This window comes from Anolis sagrei, chromosome Y (assembly GCF_037176765.1).
Source record: "Anolis sagrei isolate rAnoSag1 chromosome Y, rAnoSag1.mat, whole genome shotgun sequence".
Taxonomy (NCBI): domain Eukaryota; kingdom Metazoa; phylum Chordata; class Lepidosauria; order Squamata; family Dactyloidae; genus Anolis; species Anolis sagrei.
In genome coordinates this window covers 14,851,160-14,871,504 of record NC_090035.1, presented here as the reverse complement: position 1 = coordinate 14,871,504, position 20,345 = coordinate 14,851,160, and the positions used below count along the sequence as shown (strand labels likewise).

General features: G+C 41.3%; 1 protein-coding gene across 1 annotated transcript in view; it reads left to right on the top strand.

Moving 5' to 3' along the window:
• Positions 1-19,083, top strand: part of LOC137095538 (serine/threonine-protein kinase LMTK2-like) — a 74,557-nt gene extending 55,474 nt beyond the window's left edge. Inside the window, exons 9-14 of the mRNA XM_067462319.1 lie at positions 1,467-1,588; positions 2,073-2,222; positions 3,037-5,899; positions 8,733-8,868; positions 10,668-10,916; positions 12,885-19,083. Coding sequence (XP_067318420.1) covers positions 1,467-1,588; positions 2,073-2,222; positions 3,037-5,899; positions 8,733-8,868; positions 10,668-10,916; positions 12,885-12,913 — 3,549 coding nt within the window. The 3' untranslated portion in view covers positions 12,914-19,083. The remainder of the gene's footprint in view (positions 1-1,466; positions 1,589-2,072; positions 2,223-3,036; positions 5,900-8,732; positions 8,869-10,667; positions 10,917-12,884) is intronic.
• Positions 19,084-20,345: the final 1,262 nt, after the last annotated feature.

Genomic DNA, 20,345 nt, shown 5'->3' with positions numbered 1-20,345 from the left:
ACAAATGTCCTATTGTTACAGTCAATGTTATGTGGAGTTGCTTAATTTGGTATATTGTGTATATTGTAGTTTTTTGTACCATTAATTTACAATGGTACAATCTGACTATATTCTGGATTTGATGATCTTCTGTTCATGCTTTCTATTTTAATGTAGCAGTTGGCTAAAACAGTGGAAGTCAAACCACAGAGGAAGCATTATATGATAGCTTATTTCAGAAAAATATTTTTGTACTTAGAAATTGAGCCAAATGGACACTGTCAGGTAGTTTTTTGAAAGGAAAAGTAGGATCCAGAGGCTGTGAACGTGATTGGAAGAGCTGTGAGGGAAGGAGAATTTAAGACATCCAGCTGTAAGGGAAGGAGAATTTAAGCCATTTTTCTGTTTTTTTCTCCTCACATTTAGAAACTCCTGTGACTGCTTATTAAAAGCACAAATCTGAGAATGCATTATTCCGGTTTTTTATGCAATATTTAGTTTGTCCTTCACTTACTGAGGAGCAGGTGCCTGAACAAATGTCCAGCTTATGAGGGATAATTGGCTGCTCAGAATTCTTTCATTAGACATTAGCCTGAGAAACTATCAACTACATTTCACATGCTGAGCTTTTTCCAATTTGAACAAATGGTTTTCTTATTATTTCTATCAAAAACTGTGCTATACTGTTTTGCAGTAGTATTTATTATTATTTACAGAATTTATATTCCACCCTTCTCACCCCGCAGGGGACTCAGAGTGGATTACAATGTACATATGCATGGCAAACATTCTAGGCATACACACACAACATATATAGACAGACACACACAGGCTATTTAACTTTCCAGCTTCATGAGGGTATGATCGAATTCCAGCCACCGGGGTTGCTGTCGCTTCACCATCCATTTGTTACATCAATGGAGTACTTCCTCATTCTTTTGCATGCTGCTGTAGATTTTTATGGTGTTGTAAATTAGTTAAATTAGCCTCCCTGCATAAATTTCCTACTTGACAGATGCAACTGTCTTTTGGGCTGCAAAGGTCGACAGCAATCTAGACAAATGGTTGGGAGCCTACTCCGACCCAGACTGGCTTTGAATTCATGACCTTTCAGTCAGTAGTGATTTTAATTCAGCTGACTCCCAACCAGCTACGCCACATCCAATCCATCTGAATTAATTTTTTTATAATTTTGTGGACTTTCAGAGAGCCAGTAGGGAATTTGTCCATCCATGCTATACTTGACTATCCCAATACTGTGTACCCCATTTTCGTGTAGTTTTGGTGATGCTGGATGTATTTCTTGCAACTGAAACGTTTTTGTGTTTCAGGGGAAGTGGTCTATGGAAGCAGTGCCACCAGTATTGCTTTGTTCAACATAGTAGTATTATGGGCTCTTTCCTCAATGTTTCTTGGTTATATTGGTTTGGTTTACATCATATAGTTTGATTTGTCTTTCATTGTGTGTTTTCTACTTCATATGACAGGAAGATTACATTGAAACAGATGAAAAGAAACTTGTGCCTCTTCGATGGACTGCACCAGAGCTGGTGACTAGCTTTCAGGACAGGCTTTTAACAGCTGAACAAACAAAATACAGTAACATCTGGTATGAAAAGTGTTTTATTGAGAATTTTTGAAGTTGTCTGAACTGGTCTGATGGACATCTAAATCACACTTTAGATTGTGAATGAGCCCGTGTGAGTTGAGCACCCTTTCTTCCTCAATGTGAGCAAGAAGGGAAAACTTCCAATTTTGCCTTAGAACAAATCACAGGGTGCTCTTCTGCATAAAAACTTTTTTATATTTAACTTGTGCCATTTAGAATAAACATTCATTTCTTAAATTTTGTGGTTCTTATCTAAACTTAAAGCGGGAGTTTGCATCTCTTCTACTTCTCTTGTTTATAGAAGGCTGATTTTTTGGTATTTTATGTGGGAGCTTCCAGTCAAGCTCCTGGTAATAATTAGTTTGATAATCGAAACATTAAAGAATGAAGAGTTTGCAATTTTTTTCTGTGATCATGGCATATGCCCTAGGTACTATAAGCCAAGGTATGGTTTGAAATCTGACAGAATGTTTTCCTTTTGCAGGTCACTGGGAGTGACGCTATGGGAACTTTTCAGCAATGCTGCAAAGCCTTACTCTGATTTATCTGATGATGAGGTCTTGATGCAGGTCATAAAAGAAAAGCAGACAAAGCTCTTGGAACCATGCCTTCAACAGCCGTATTCTGATAGATGGTAATTCTGAATCTCTCACATTCTTATTAGAGTTGGGTGCAAACCTGTAAGAGGAACTTGGCTTTATTTTTTTGAAACCAGATTAGCTACACCTAGACTGTTGAATACGAGATCAGTTGCAGGAGGTGAACCTCATAATCAGTTTGTGGACTTCGAAGTCTAACAAAAGGTGTTGGTGGTCTTAAATCATTTATGGCATGGTTGTGGTGTACACCTTCCCAGTGTGAGTTGGGTCAGTGTGACAACAGCAGTTGTTGGATTTATTGTTATGTGGAGGTTGAGTTAGGGTGGGAGTGATGTCACTCATATACTGCATTGTAGCACTCTCTTCTGTAATGCCAAAAATTACTCAGGAGAATTTATTTATTTAGTGTCAAAAGTATTGCATAGATAAGTATAAAAATGATGAAAATAGAGGGAACACAAGTGATTAAATAATTTTTGACCAAAAACGGGCAACAATGACCACTTTGTCTATAGCTTTAAACAATTCTTCCTCTGTGCATGAGGCAGGGTATCGTGGACAAGCATACATTTGCGGAATTGTTTGTTCTGCTCCACAGTCACACAAGGTGGAGGATTCTTCTAGGTAGTTCCATTTTATCTTTTGATCTGTCCACTCCACTTCTGAGTCTGTTCAGGGACTTCCAAGTTGGTCTTTCTTGGTTTGCCCCTGAAGAATGACAAGCTGGGAATAAAATAATCAGTGAACGTAAGGCACTTTGAAAGCAAGTTGAGGGTGAGAAATTAGAAACAACAGAAAGGAACTAGCACTGTTTTGTTTTAGTATTTAACTGTGTTGTTCTTCTCATAGGTACGAAGTCCTGCAGTTCTGCTGGTTGTCACCAGACAAGAGAGCAACAGCAGAAGAGGTGCATAAGCTTCTAACGTATCTCCGTATGCAAAGTCAAAGGGATACAGTGCTTGATCCTGAACACTGGAATGATCTCAAGCCAAATACTTCAAACAGAGACTCCTCAAGTAATTCTGCCTTCCCAATCCTGGATCCTTTCCCAGGGAGCAGGTTTGGCCATGAGATGGAGGAAGTCCTCACAGTAACTGAAACAAGTCGAGGGCTCAACTTTGAATACATCTGGGAGGCTGCCAAGCACGATCACTTTGAAAGCCAGGTGGATCCTGATGAAAGGATGAGTTATACAAATATCTTCTTCCCCGTGGAAGTTTTTGAGAACACACTTATGGAGCAGGGGCCTGGAGCGCAAGACGAAAGTGGGCAGGAAATTGCACTTTGTGTGCCTGGTGAACTTCCTGTGTTCAATGCTCATAAACCTTCTGTTGGAAATGATTATTATATCCAATTGGAAGAGAAGAGTGGGGGTAATGCTATACATTTTGATAACCAGGCTGCTGTATTGACAACAGAAGTGGACAGCCCTGAAAATCTGAAAGACAAAAACCGTCATGTCATGGTTCTTAGAGATTTTGCTACTGAATCAACTACAGAAGGGGATTTCTTGTATAACACAGATCCAAAGGCAAGATACCGTCTTAATGGCCCTGAAAGCCCTTTCCAAAATACATTTAGTGATCTCAGCACAACTGAACAATTCTCCAATACCAGAAATAGATTTGAATTAACTGATATAAATGACATTCATGTGGCACTTGAAACAGTTTCTGACTCTGTTTTGGAGAAATCTAAACGTGATCACTCCAAGAACATCAGTCCTAGAGTGACTTCAAATCTTTCCTTGTTTGGGGATACCATACAGCAGACTGATCTTCATGTGTTGACTTCAGAAGAGCTGGCTGATAATTATCTTTTTCTTCAAGAAAAGCATTTATTAAAGGGGGAACTGAGTAACAAAGCTGCTGGTGATGTTGATGGTGATAATCTCAGAAGGGTATTAGATATCACAAATACACTAGAATCACCAAATACAGATCCTTTGGGAGTTGAATGCAGTGTTACTGGAAATACCCCTGTCCATGAAGAGGAGCATTTTGTTCAGATAGGTACAGATAAACACACACGTTTTTCTGCTGACTCCCTTGTATCAAATCAGATGGATTCTAGCACATTTGTCATAGATATTCAGCACACATCCCCTTTATCAAAAGTTGAAAAGCCTCTTTCTAACATAGGAATTGATAATAATGCCCCCTGCACTATGGATTATTCTTACTTGGGAAAGGATTGCCTCTCTGAAGCAGACTGTACTGAAACACGATCCATAAATGCCAGAAGCCAAATTGATGAGGTCAGTTCCTCTGACAGCCCTTTGGTCCATGCACAAGAGGCAGAAAGGCAAAGGAAAAACCAGGAACTTGAAAATAATTGTTGGGGAGAATTGATCCATGATTTGGAGAATAAGCAGTTTGAATTAGAACAAGATGATACATACCCTCTGGATCAAACTGAGGAAACTTTTGCTCAGATCCAAAAATTAAACTCAGAGGGTCTCCTCAAAGACGTCACTCTCTTGTCTGTCCTTCCTTCAGATCGGACAAGTCATGACAGTCTGCTGGAAGACAGTTTATCAACTCCTCCTCAGAGCTCGGGGCAATCTGTAGACACACCAGACTCATTAGATTCTTTAGATGTGAATGAGGTCTTGGTATCTTTAGCAGGTCAGAAACTTTTGCCACCGGACAAACCTGCGGATAGTGGCTATGAAACTGAAAATTTGGAGTCTCCTGAATGGACCTCACATCTGATTGGCAGCAACTCTAGTGAAGTAACTGCTTTGTCCAGTGCAGATGGCGATCATCTTTTGTGTGATAACCCCATGATAATTGTTTCATCTGATGTAAATCCTGACTTGGATGCAGCACATATCATGGATAGGCGTGAAGAGGTTTCCAAGTCTGTTTTTAGTGGCATTCAGAATTCGTATAGAGATTCAGCTTATTTTTCTGACAATGATTCGGAACTAGATAAGAAATCTGAGGTGATTAAGACATCCACAGAACCAAAAGTACTTCTAGAGACCAGTGCTACCAGGAACTCTTTTGAATTGGAAGAGAATGTAAATACTGGAAATAGACCAAATGAGGATAGAATAGTTGATGGCCGGTGTTCTAATAACTCATGCTTACAGGTAGAATTGGATGAGAGGCTAGAGGGCCCTGGAATTGATGAAAGAAAGCAGAAATATTGCCATAAAGGTAGTAATACAACTGGGCTGCTACCTGTGGTGGAGGTAGAGACTGCTGCAGATGATGAAGTGGAAATCTATGAGGAGTCCCCCATAAGTGTGTCTTGCACAGGCACCAATACAGCAGACTTCCTCCCTGAGAGAGACCTAAAGCTTACACCAACAGAAATCTTTGAAAAGTCCTTACTGGGTCACCTTGAAGGTCATAAGTTGAAAGAACCAGATGTTGAAGGGAAATATCTGGGTAAACTTGATGTTTCTGAAATGCTCAGTCTGTCAATGGATGGTGACGATGCTGACGAGGAAGATGAAAATAGTGATGATTCTGAGGATGACATGAGAACGTTTCATTTTCATGGGCTCAGCTCTGACAGTGATGAGGAAATTATGCACCAGGTTCCAGTGATTCTCATGGACCGCGACGATGGCAGAACTTTAAGGGGCTTGTTGAAACATCCAAAGCAAATGGAAGAAAACAGGCCTGCTGAAAGTGTTCAGAAGAACGACAGGAAAGCAGTCACATTCTTTGATGATGTCACTGTTTATCTTTTTGATCAGGTATGTTTCATATCTGTGTTTATGTTTTTCTCTCAGTGTTGGCTTGGGATGGGAAAGAAGATAGAATAACAGCAGGTCCTTTGAGGAATGTTTGAGCATTCAGAGTTTGCCAATACAAAAATATTGTTGTGGAAGGAAACAAGTGTGTTAAACATTACATCAAGTGAAAAAGTGAGTCAGTGTTTTCCTTCATAACGCTTAGGAACCCCAACTAAGGTCATATCACATTTGAAAATCATGAATAATTCTAAAATAAGATGATGCTCAGTGGTGCTTTCTTTATTCTGTGCTTTAGAGACCATGCCACATTCATAACAAGTAGAGACATGGTCGGTCGGTCTGCCCTTCTTTCTTGCGGATTGAGCTGGTTATTGAATAGATAACCATCTGCCCAAATTGCATCAAAGCAGAGGCAACATAATCAGGCATAGATAAAACACAATTGTCTCAGTAACATAGAGTTATAATTATAAAGTACCCTGGATTTCCATATAATATTTTAAACTTAGAAAATATGTGCACATTTGACTGTTTCTCTTTCTGAAAATAGCTGATCTACTTTATAAAGCTCCAAGGTTGTGTATGTAGGGTTGTTGTGAGTATTTCAGACTGTATGGCCATGTTCCAGAAGCATTCTCTCCTGACGTCTCGCCTGTGCCTATTGTAGGCATCCTCAGAGGTTGTGAGGTCTGTTGGAAACTAGGAAAAATAAGTTTATATATCTGTGGAAAGTCCAGGGTAGGAGAAAGAACTTTTGTCTGTTGGAGGTAGGTGTGAATGTTTCAATTGGCCACCTTGATTAGCATTTGATGGCCTGACAGTTTTTTTGGGTGGCTTGTTACTGCCTGGGGGAATCCTTTGTTGAAAAGTGTTTAGCTGGCCCTGATTGTTTCTTTTCTGGAATTCCCCTGTTTTTGAGTGTTGTTTTTTATTTTAGTACTGGTAGCCAGATTTCGTTAATTTTCATTGTTTCTTCCTTTCTGTTGAAATTGTCCACATTCTTGTGGATTTCAGTGGCTTCTCTTTGTAGTCTGACATGGTAGTTGTTAGAGTTATCCAGCATTTCCAGCATAGTAGTTGTTAAAGTTATCCAGCATTAGAGTTATCCAGCAACTCTAACAACTGACATGGTAGTTGTTAGAGTTATCATCCAGCACTTGATGAACCAGGTTGGTTCATCAAGTGCTCTGCTATGGCTCACTTTTCTAGCCTGCAGTGCCTTTCATGTTCTAGCCTGCAGTGCCTTTCGTGTTCCTTTGATTCATGTCTGGGCATTGCTGCATTCGGTGGTCCCTATGAAGACTTGTCCACAGCTGCATGGGATATGGTAAACTCCTGCAGAGGTGAGAGGATCCCTCTTGTCCTTTGCTGAACATAGTATTTGTTGGATTTTCTTAGTGGATCTGTAATGGGTTGTGTATGTACAGTAGTTTTCAGTTTTATAATGAGATAGCCACAAAGTAGTTTTTATTCCTAGTGGGAGAGCAAACTAGCACAACAGTTCATTTTTGTGAAAGTTCTCAAAATAAACCATGGTTGGATTATAGAATATTAAGAGTTTGTTGGACAAAGTGGTTTACGGTAGAAGACGGAGTTCTTTTGCAGGGGCTCCCATAAAGATGGGAAATCTAGCAGGCCATACGCGTTTATATGCACTTTGAAGACCCTCCTTTCGGAAAGCCTTTTATAATCATATTCATTGCTGGACTCATTTTAAACTTTTTAACTACATTGTATTGCCCTTGATTGTCACCCTGCAAATAATTTTTCTAACTCAAGGATGAAAATAGGCAGACATGCAGATATTGCTGAGGTGCATCTCCCAGATCTCCTTGCCAATAGAGTCCATGGTGAAGTCTGTTAGGAGCTGCTGTCCAACAACATCTGGGATAGAACATAATTTCTGATTCCCATCTAAATGATGGAGTATGGATTTTTAAAGATCCAGATTTAAGAAGGTTGTGATGGTTAGCTGGTAGCTGTGTTGTGTAGCCACAGACCACTCAACAAAATAATCATCACTTAAAACATACTACAAAAATTAGAGCGTATAAAACAAAATAAGTAACAATTCACCAATCACACGCAATCTTAAAAAATAGTAAACCAGGCATAACTTATCTGTATAAAGAATAGATTTGCAAATCTTAGCAGCAGGATTAAAAAGATTATAATGCTTTGTGTTTCATAATAATTATTATCAGTTAATTTCTTTTAAAGAGATGTAATAACGTCTTATTCACGCTTCTTTGTAAATATTAACATACACACACGCCATGCTACTTGGCAGATTGGATTTGGCTCAGAGGACTGTAGTTAATGTGTTTTTAATGCACTTAGTACAAATAACATGCCATTGAAGGATGTGAGAGCGCCCTAAATGGTACACAAAGTACAAACATGAACTGAACAAGATCACGATTTAGCAGAACAGCCAGCTTGAGACCCATTGTGTTCAGAGAACTGAGGAGTATGCAGTGACTACAGCTTTTCTTTCTGGGGTTTGAAGACACGATGTCTGGATTCAGCAGTGCTTTGTTACTAATTCCTCTTTTGAAGCAGGAATTACGGTGAGCTGCACAACAAGTATCAAACAGAACGGCATTGTTAGGTGCTATACAGAAAGGGCAGCAATGTGTAGGACACAGGGCATACTGGTGCAATCATTGTTTTAGTGTGGAGGGACAGTCATCTATATTTCCCATTAGGAGAAACCTAGGCTGTTGCAAAGGCCTCTAATGTTAATTTGTCAGCCCATTTTAATGCTGCATAATTTGGATAACTTCACCTGGTGAAAAAACCCAGAAGCTAATCCTATTTCTTTATTTCTTAGGAAACGCCAACCAAAGAGCTTGGAAACCATACCACAGAATCAAACCACTCAGACTCTAGTAATGCTCCTGCTCCAGCTTCAGGCCTTGGCTACTTGAATAAATTTACAAATTCTGAAAGCTCTACTGATGAAGAAGGTACTTAGTCTTTGGGTCGTGTACTTTGAGAATGAAGCCTTGCAAACTCCAGATGCATAGTTTCAAAATACATTTGAGTGTGTGGTGGTACTGAGGTGATGTGTTGTTTATGGTAGAATATATATATATATATGTATACACACACACACTCATACACACACACACACACACATATACACACATACATACACACACACACACATACATATACATACACACACATACACACACACACTAGAACAGATTGTGGAACAGTTTCAACCCAGGTATACATCCATCTAACATGATGGCAGTATTTTCCTTTCTGATGTTACAGAGATGATAAAAGAAATGATTGTAGTTCAGTGCCTAAGCAAATACTTTACATTCAAAGAGTCAGGTTTAATCTATGATACCTCCAGGCGACCCTGGGAAAAATCTAAAACCATGGGTGGTCAGTATAGATCAGACATGGAGAAACTTTATTGCCAAGTGGCTGCCTTGTGGCCCTGTCTGCAAGGGCTGGGCCTGTTGAGAATGTGGGTGGGGCCAGAAGGGGCAGGGCCATGGGGCTGGAAAGGGCTGGGGCGGAAGGGTGGGGCTATAATTTCGGAGGAGCTGGGGCCAGGAGAGGGAAGGGGCGAACCTGGCTCCATGGAGACAAACACGCAACTGCCTGTTGACAGTGGCATGTTTCTCTCCCTAGCTCTTCTGGGCTCCGTTTTCCTTGGGCCAAGAGGAGGGAGAGAAACACGCTGCTGTCAAGCATGCTTGGCAGTGGCATGTTTCTCTCCATGGTTCTTCTCTGGGCCCCGGGAAGGCAGTGGCCCACCTTCCTTGGGCCCAGAGAAGAGAGAGAAACATGTCGCTGTCAAGCATGCTTGGGAATTGCATGTTTCTCTCCTCGGGTTTTCTCTGGGCCCTGGGAAAGCAGCAGCCCATCTTCTTTGGACCCAGAGAAGGGAAAGAAACACGCCACTGTCAAGCACACTTGGTAACAGCATATTTCTCTCCCTGGCTCTTCTCTGGGCCCCAGGAAGGCAATGGCCCACCTTCCTTGGGCCCAGAGAAGAGAGAGAAACACACTGCTGTCAAGCATTCTTGGGAATGGCGTGTTTCTTTCCCTGGCTCTTGCCTAGGCCCCGGGAAGGCAGTGGCCCACCTCCCTTGGGCCCAGAGAAGGGAGAGAAGCATGCTTTGTCAAGCAGGCTTGGCAACAGCATGTTTCTCTCCCTGGTTCTTGTCTGGGCACAGAGGAGGGAGACAAGCACGCTGCTGCTGAGTTCTCTCCAGAGAGCGCTTGATAGGGCATGTCTCCATCTTGGCCCTACTCTTGGCCTGGGGCTGCGGCAGGCCACTTTGTCTGCATACTGAAAGGAAGGCCAAAGAAGACGGGCGTAGGGGCGAAGAGCCCAACGAGCTGCATCTGGTCCACAGGCCTGGGTTTGCCCTTGCCTGGTATAGATTGAATCCACCAACCATCCTCCTAGTGACCCGTTGCAGATTACACCAACTTCTCTGGACAAAACAGCCAAGTCCACTTCAGGGTTTAAAAGCACTCATTTTATTCCCAGATTAGACTTGCAGGGCAAATGCTTTCTGTTTAATTGCACTTTCTGTAAACTTCCAGGAGTGCTGTTCTTCATTTCAGGATTTTATCCTCTCCAGCAGGAAGCTTGTGGAGCTGCATGCTCAGGACATGCTCAATCCTGGAATAAAAAACACTTGAGATGGATAAGAGTGTACATGCCATTCCTACTTTGGGCAGAGATCTTTTCCTCTTCATTCTGCTCACCCAATCTGTGTGTGCTCTATTGCAGGAGGGGGTTTTGAGTGGGACGACGACTTCTCTTCTGCAGAGCCCTCTTTTATATCGAAAGCTGCAAACAGCCTCATTAGCTCCAAATCATCTCTTCAGACCTCAAAGTACTTCTCTCCTCCGCCACCGCCTCGAAGCTCCGAACAAAACTGGTCGCACCCCTTACCTTACTCCAGGTTCTCTATCTCACCAGCAAACATTGCAAGCTTTTCGCTCACTCACCTGACGGATTCTGATATCGAACAGGGAGGCAAGTATTTTCCTTTGAGCAGCAGTCCAAAGCAAAGCTTTCAGGCGTTGCTTTGTTAAAGGGCTTACTGAAAGATGTTTAAAAAGTTTTGCCCAAGGAAATAAAATGAATTTAGTGTAACCCATAATAGTAAAGACTGTATTAATGAGGGAGCTGATTTTGGAAAGCTAAATCTTATATCCCAGCCAGGCATGGGTAAACTTGTGCCCTCTGGGTGTTTTGGACTCCAACTCCCACAATTCCTCACAGCCTCAGGCCCCTTCCTTTTCCCCCTCAGCCGCTTAAGCGGCTGAGGGGGAAAAGGAAGGGGCCTGAGGCTGTGAGGAATTGTGGGAGTTGGAGTCCAAAACACCCAGAAGGAGGACCCTAGTTGGCCCATGCCTGGGATATTCTCATTGTAATTCAGCAGCACCTGGAAGGCTCACATTCCCTGCTTGAATGTACTGCTTGCCAAAATAGCAAATTCATCCTTGACTCTTTTCATATTGTTTGGATATTTTTGACACTATTCCCTGGTACGTACGAGCCCTTGCTGTTTGGCATACTTGCTCACATTGGGTTCTGTAGAAACACGCTGTTTGTGTGAAAAGTGCTGATTAGATAAGATTCTTGGCCTCTTTAATCAACAGGGCCAGCATTTAAGATACTGTAGCTTTCTTTTATGTCGTTACCAGTGACATTGAAGGGAGCGATTTAGATCATTGTGCCTGAGAGCCTTCCAGGTGTGCCTTAAGGATGGGTTTCATAATCGAACATTGATAGCAATGGGTTTAAATTTCAGGATCTCATTTTTGAGGGACTGGGTCAAAATGTTATGTCCATGATGTGGCATTGAATTTTTGCCAGAGTTTGTTAGCCGCCTTGAGCCCCCTGTGGAGTGAGAAAGGAGGGGTATAAATGAAGTAAGTTAGTAATTAAATAAATGGCCCAACCTGCACTAAAATAATATTTTCCAAAGGAGCTCCTGGTGGCACAGTGGGTTAAACTGCTGAGCTGCTGAACTTGCTGACTGAAAGGTCAGCAGTTCGAATCTGGAGAATGGGGTGAGCTCCTGCCATTAGGCCCAGCTTCTGCCAACATGCAAATATGAGTAGATCCATGTAATCATGCTGGCCACATTACCTTGGAGGTGTCTACGGACAACGCCGGTTCTTCTGCTTAGATATGGAGATGAGCACCACCCTTAGAGTCGGACTCGACTGGACTTAATGTCAAGGAGAAGTCTTTACGTTTTTATTATTCCAAAATCTTCGTCTCCCTGTCACTCCACCTCTTTCATATCAACATACCATATATACTAGAGTATAAGCCAACCTTAACACAAGCCGAGGCATCTAATTTTACCACAAAAAAACAAATTGAAAAACATATTGATTTGAGTATAAACCGAGGGAGGGAAATGCAGCTAATACTGGTAAACTTCTAAATAAAAATAGATACCAAAAATTTACATTAATTGAGACATCCATAAGTTAAATGTTTTTGAATATTTACATAAAACTGTAATTTAAGATAAGGCTGTCCAACTCTGATTAAATGACTCAAACTTTCTTCAGTGTAAATGTGCTTACGTATCCTTTCAGTCACTACAGTTTATTTTAACTATACATTTTGGGGGAAATGCTGTGTATATATGAATAAGGAAAATTGAGAAAGACTGGCACCAAGAGAGGAGGAGAGGAATGAGAACTGGGTTACTGTGTGGCGAGGCGTGGGGCTGAAAGAAGCCCTTCTTTCAGCCTCACGCCTTCCTGCCAGGACCCTCACCCAGGTATAAGCTGAGGAGGGCTTTTTCAGCCCCCAAAAGGGCAGAAAACAAGGCTTATACTCAAGTATATACAGTAGTTTGTATGGAACCCTTCCCTGGGAAGTAAACTTGATGGAAAATAGTTTCAGTGGAATGCATCTGAAGGTCAAATATCCCAAGTCCTTTTCTCTCCTAACTCACAAATCTATACTTCTCAACAGGAAGCAGCGAAGACGGAGAAAAGGATTAAATGGCTGAAACTTCCTTCAGTGTATAGCCATCCTTTTGGAGGACACTTCTGTTTTCTGCCTAAGAGCCAATGCTTTTTAAAAACGTTTTCCTTTGAAAAGAAAGCAGATCTGCTGATACCCAGGAATGACACAGTTGACAGCTCCGAAGGCAGGGTTCAATCAGGACCTTAACTTGAAGGTGGATGTTGCTACTTTGAGATGTAAATGTTTTGTTTTCCTTTCCTTTTTTGGGGAAACGTGCATTTTCCAATTCCTTTTAAACACCTATTTCTGTGCTTGCTCCCCCCACCCCATCTGCCCCTAAGTACTTGAAGCATCCTCCAGACAATTTGTAACTATGTAAAATGACTATGTTCTGGTTTCTATATAGGATTGTATCATACTGTACCCTTTTATATTTTGTGTATTAACTGTATGAACGTGTACAATTGTATATACCTAAGCAGCAGGTGGCTGTGTTCCTTGAAGTGGTCTGCTGAGGGCTGTGGTGTTGCAAGCCATATTTCAAAGACTTCACATGTTGCTTAGCTGCTGATGCACTATTGGCTATTTCCCCCAGGTCCCTCTTGTTGTATAAAGTCATTCTTTGCTTTTTGATCGATGGACATTGTTGTTTTGGACCCATTTAACCATTTTGTTTCGTTACTCCAGTTTCCCATTTCTGTGCGGTGCACTTGTCGGAATGTACAGAACCCGAGTCTTCCTTTTAAAAATATACTTGTGAGATGTTAATGTGCTAATCTTGTTTCTAAAGGGGGCAGTTCACTTGGAGATAGATTCCCAAGTGAAATGGTCGGGGAGTTAGAGCTGACTTATCAAATGGTGGTAGTCTGTAGGTGTTGTAGGACTCGCTTTCAGAAGAAGTCTTGAAAGACACTGGAATTCTATATGTTTCTGTACGTATGTGTGTTCAAAAAATGATCTTTGACCCCTTCCACACAGCTGAATAAAATTCCACATCTGCTTTGAACTGGGATATATGGCAGTGTGGACTCAAATAACCCTGTTCAAAACAGATATTCAGGGTTATTCTGCCTTCATATTCTGGGTTATATGGCTGTGTGGAAGGACCCTTAGTTACTAAGTAACTTCTGATCTCACTCGTCTCATCTTTAGGGATTTGCCACCCTTTTTCATGAGGGTTTGACCCATGCAGTCACCCTGAATCTTCTTTTGTGTGTCTGAAAAGAAGCACCTTGATGAAACAGGCCATGGGTCTAGCTGGGTTTGTGGTTCTCAGAAATCCACATACAACAAAACACTCTTCAAAATAGATTTGGATCTTTAGTATTTCTTGTAATTGCAGATTATCCCATTTAAGGCTGTGTCAAAGCAACTAGTTCAGTTAGTTAAAGATTGCTGCCAGAAGCTTAAGGGCCGGTGAACAATGCTTTAGAAAAAAGATTCAATTTAATTCTTTTTTCAGAACTCACAAAGTTACACCATGGACAACACACGACCATGCCTTCAAACAATACTGTCTCCCCATAGGCAGTAGCTTTCTGAAAGCTAGAGCTTCCATGGTGTTTACAAGGCCTAGCCAAAGCCCCACTCTTCTGATGAAGAGGATCCCTGACTGACTTAGAAATGGGAAGGGACAGCCATGGCAGAGCTGGCTTTGATTCCCATATTTCATCTCAGTGAAACGCGTGTTTGTGTCTGTTTATATAGTTTACCTGATTTTAAAAATGAGAATTTCATCTCTAATCATTGATTTTGCAGCTAAGCTTGGTTAGGGGGAGAGGTGTTCAATAACAACAACAAGAACAACAAAAACTTTATTTGTATCCTCCCCCATTTCTCCGAGGAGACTCAAAGCGGTTTACAGCAAAATAACAGTGCAAACCATAAACAATAATTAGATATACAATGAAATTAACTTAAATCAACAAAAATAGTGAGACAAAATAATTTAAAAATAAAACAACTTGTTAAATTGACACAGACAACCATCATTCATAAGTAAAAATAAACAGAGTTTATATTATATAAACCAATTAAAACATCCCAGCCACTGCTCTGGTAAAAAAAAATGAAAATCCAGTTAAACTTAGTCCCATTTAACTTAGTCCCATTTAAATCCTCCAACCGTTGGATATTTCAATTGCTTCTGAAAAGTCAAAAGCATGGAAAATTGCCTAATCTTCCTGGGGAGGGCATTCCAGAGCCTGGGGGCCACAATTGAGAAGGCCCCCTCCCCCGTCCCCACCAACCGTGCTTGTGACGGAGGTGAGACCGCGAGGAGGGCCTCTCCGGCGGATCTTAATGCTTAAAAAGGTACATAGGGAGAGATGCATTTGCGTAAATAGGCTGGACCCAAACCATAAAGAGCTTTGTAGGTAGTATTGGGCCTGGAACATATAGGCAGCCAGTGGAGCTGCTTTAGTAGGGGAGTGGTACGTTCCCTATAATTAGCTCCAGTCAACAAAATGGCTGCACATCTTTGTACTAGTTGCACTACATCAAAATAAGCCCCCCCCCCCCTTTGGATCTGATAAAGAACATTTATGAACACTGTGGATATGAGTAGTTTTAAAATCTCAAATGGAGATATTGGGGTAGTTTTCTTTGCCCTTATTCTCTTATCCTTCAACTTCCCTTAGGTTTGCATGGAGATCTGAATTGAACAAGTGTGAGCATTGCCAGAAATAGGATTGATAGGATCACCACTTCAGTGATAGGATCTCCACTTCAGAAGGCGCTCAAGTGGTAATAATAATAATAGAACAGCTCAGAAGGCATGTTGCCTGATCTTCTCAGCTGCAACATGCCTCTTTACACCAATTTGTTTTGGAAAACTGGAATCTTTGTAAGCCTTTGTGAATCATGTAAATCAGAGTTCGTAACAGAGCAATTTAAGGTTATTTTGAAAAGGCAGTACTGGGTCTGTTTCAAATTCCCAATAGATTCTTGACAGTTGTGTATCTAAAGTGCGGGTTTTTCCTATTCAAAATATTTTTTTCTACTGTTCTCATCTCTATCATAACATCGCAAATCTAAAATGCAAGGAGAGCTACAAAAGCAAAATGAGATCTCAGTATACAATGGTTGCAATAACAGGTGAAATTGCATGGCTGCTAACTTGATAGTTAGTGGTTTTGGATATCACTTATGGCAGCCTCTCCCAATCTGGTGTTTTCCAAGAGCTTTGGAGTACAAATACTAATGGGGGTGTTGACCTTCCTGTCTGGAGGTGATGGATATTGCTATCCAGCACATCTGGAGTACACCAGACTGGTGAAAGGATAGCTGGTGAAAGTGTGTCGATACTCCCACTTTGCTTCGATTCATCCTTAGAAAACATTTGTATCACTTTGGGCCCTTCCACACAGCCCTATATCCCAGAATATCAAGGCAGAAAATCCCACAATATCTGTTTGAACTGGTTTATCAGAGTCCATACTCAGATAATGTAGGATTTTCTGCCTTGATATTCAGGGATATAGGGCTGTATGGAAGGGTCCAGAATCTCAATAATTCCACATACTGAGCCATAATGAGCCAAAGTTCTGTTCTCCAGGCCTTCCTTTGGAAAGTACAGCACTTGGAGAAGTTAGTTTTTTTGGACTTGAGTGGCTAGAATTCTCCAGTTAGTCTGAAAATGGCATTTGGGTTGTTTAAATTACAAAAAAAAAAAAAAAAAAACCTCATGGTTTTCATATCTGTGGAATTTCTGGACCCTTTGAAAACACTCCTTTGCAGTGGGCTCCTGCCAGCTGTGCCATGGCTTTTGTAGTTTTCTGAGATAATGTTAGAAATCAAACATATATGAGACTATCATTTGAAACACAAATCTGTCCCTGCTCTATTGATAGGAAGGAATGCCAGAATCTATCTTGCTGCCAGTGTAAACCAAAATGGTTGTGGCATCCACATACAACTGCTGGAGCTTTTGAAAATACAAGCACTTTAACTCTCTAAAGTTAAGCTTACTCTCTCTGAGGAAGATACCTTTCCATATTCACAAATGCAGGCCAATAGCCGACTTCTCTTACTTAGATTTTTTTTCCTTTTTGCACTATACTTGGCTATGTTGTGAGGAGCAGTTCTGTGTTTTTCCAAGACTGGGAAGCTGTGTTTTCAACGAAGGGCAGCGTTTCCTTTGGCCCGATGTACAGGAGGGAGTTTTCCCTAGCCATTGCTGCTGCCGCCTCATCAGTGCTCCGGCCCACATGTATATGTTTGCTAAGTAGGCATTTGGCAGGTAGTTTTTCTCCCCTGAAAAGGGATGAATTATTAGGGAAAGCTTGCATTGGAAGCCTCTGGTTCATTGTGAGGCTCATCCACCTGTCTGTGTTCGTTGTCTTGACTGCAGAGGATAAAGGGTTGCTTGGGAAAGGGAGATGGATCTAACAGTGGCCACTCAACATTAAGTCCTTCTGGTCCATTTCTGAGTCCTGGAACCAGTCAGTGATTGCTGCTGCTACTCACATACAGATGCTGCTTAAACCGTCCTATTGCAGTAAAGCAACTGAAAGAGATCCATGACGTCTGGCTTAAATATACAAGTACTAGAGGGGAAAGAATCCAAGTGTCTGGCAATGCAATGCAATTCAACTGCAGTTAATTTGGCCCTCTCTAGGTCCATTTAGACTGTGCCCTCCATTATCTCATGGCCAGTGATGGGTGTTATAGTCCTGCACATATGTAGGGCTTGATGTTGGGAAAGGCGGTACCATCTTTCTAGTGGGAAACCAAACAGAACAAGGAGGATATTTAATTGCTCAATTATTTCCCAAGTAAGTTTCATATGTAAATGAGGGGATAGGAATGTCCTATTCCTTGGAAATAGGTTGAATGTTTTTTTTTTAAAGAAATCATTGGTGAAGCATTAATGAGAACCATTCATGGCTGCTTTTAAATCAGTGTTTTAGATTGGTTAGTGTGCAATTGTGTGCGTGAAAGTGATAAAGAGAGGGAATGAATTCAGAAAATGATAGAAGACAGATAGGTACTCTGTTTAAATTTAATGGGTGGCAAAAATGGCTGTTTGGATTGGAAAGTAAAATTGGAAACAGCCTTATATGAAATAGCCTTAAAAGAGGGTGTTAAAATTAACGTTAGCTTTAAGTTGCATTAAAAATTCCTTAAAATAGTCAAATCTTTCTGGAAAAGTTGTAGAGGACACGGATACAAGAGAGAAAGGAGATATGATGAGAGTGCTGGGTTGCTGTGAGTTTTCCGGGCTTTCTGGCCATGTTCCAGAAGCATTCTCTTCTGATGTTTTTCCCACATCTATGGCAGGCGTCCCCAGAGGTTGCGAGGTCTGTTGGAATCTAGGCAAGTGGGGTTTATATACGTATCTGTGGAATGTCCAGGGTGGAAGAAAGAACTCTTGTCTGTTTCAGGCAAGTGTGAGTGTTGAAATTTGCCACCTTGGTTAACATTTAATGGCCTTGCAGCTTCAAAGCCTGGCTGGTTGCTGCCTGGGGAAATCCTTGGTTGGGAGGTGTCAGCTGGCCCTGATTGATTGTTGTCTGGAATGCTAATCAAGGTGGCCAGTTGCAACATTCACATTTGCCTCAAGCAGACAAGAGTCGTTTCTCCCATCCTGGACATTATTCCACAGTTATATAAACCTCACTTGCCTAGTTTCCAACAGATCTCACAACCTCTGAGGATGCCTGCCATAGATGTGGGCAAAGTGTCAGGAGAGAATGCTTCTGGAACATGGCTAGACAGTCCGGAAAACGCACAGCAACCCAATGATTCTGGCCATGAAAGCCTTCAACAACACAGTCAGAGTGTTCTTTGCCACAGGCCTGGTTTTTGTTTTTAATGTATTTTATTTTTAAATGAAACTTGAATGAATTTGAAATGTTTGGTTCTGTTTAATGAATTGTCTGATCTTGCACAGCGGTAGGCATAACCTAATGGTAAGTGGTACTGATTTATGTGTATATAAAAGGTTTGCTCTATTTGTAAATGAGGAAATGTATGTGACAGAATCATAGGGGAGCGGTTTTCCTATTGGAATTTAATGCAGGTATGAAGTTTATGGCAATATGTTAGTTCATGAAATTTCAGGTTGAATTTGTCTTTAAATGATGTACATTTAAAAACTGTAAAATTTCTACTGTAAAATTTCACCTAGTGTGATTCAAGACTGCTTGTAATTTAAAGAACCTTATTTAATACTCAAAATAAAATAAAGGTATATATTTATAAACCTGGTCTCGGATGATAATTCTGCCATCTAATCTACGCAATTGATATGGCTCTCACAGTACTCTCTCTTTTAGAATAGGTTTAATTCCAGGTCTTTCATATATGTGTATGTGTGTGTGTGCAAATTTAAGAAAATATCCTAGTTGTACAAAATTATCCTTAACCCTTAATTCTGAACGAGGTTATACCCTGCAACGCACTCCACAAATGTCATACAATGGTTAAACTCACCACATTAGCAGGAGTAGCATATCTATCTATATTTATTTATTTACTTTGCTTATATACCGCTGTATCTCAAGCCCGAAGGCGACTCACAGCGGTTCACAAACAGTAAAAACAGTAGAAACAGCAGTGGTTCCATACAACATATAACAATTGACTTAACACATTATCCATAAATTACCAATAAGCAATTACAATGCACAATTATTACAAAAAGCAACCGTACCCAATCTTCTCATCATCCAAGCGTTGTCCAGATTCGTCGTGCATTGTTCCATTCCTATGTTCCATTACCAGATTGCACTAAATTACTCAAACGCCTGCACAAACATCCAGGTCTTCACCTTTTTGCGGAATACCATTAGAGATGGTGCTAGTCTAATGTCCGTAGGAAGGGCGTTCCACAGCTGAGGAGCCACCACCGAGAAGGCCCTATCTCTCGTCCCCGCCAGCCGAGCTTGAGAAGCAGGCGGGATTGAGAGCAGGGTCTCCCCGGAAGATCTCAAAGTCCTGGTGGGTTCATAGGCAGAGATGCGGTCGGATAGGTAGCTTGGGCCGGAACCGTTTAGGGCTTTAAAGGCCAACGCCAGCACTTTGAATTCAGCCTGGTAGCAGATCGGTAGCCAGTGGAGTTGGCGTAACAGGGGGGTTGTATGCTCCCTGCGCTCCACTCCTGTTAAAATCATGGCTGCCGAGCGTTGGACTAGTTGGAGCTTCCGAGCTTTCTTCAAAGGCAACCCCACGTAGAGAGCGTTGCAGTAGTCTAAACGGGATGTAACCAGAGCGTGGACTACCATGGCCAAGTCAGACTTCCCAACCTATATAACTTATAGGTTTTCTAATGTCTGGCTTCAAAGGGTTTTATGTTGACTTATTAACTGATTTTGCTCCAAAGCTTACTACTTACTACTCTTACTACTTCAATCAGCCTGAAATATTTCTTCAGAGGTCTTTATTACAGCTTAGGTACCCAGCGAAGGGGATTCTGTAATGGTAAATATTTAAAATATTCTTTGTTTGGTTTTGGATTTTATGAAC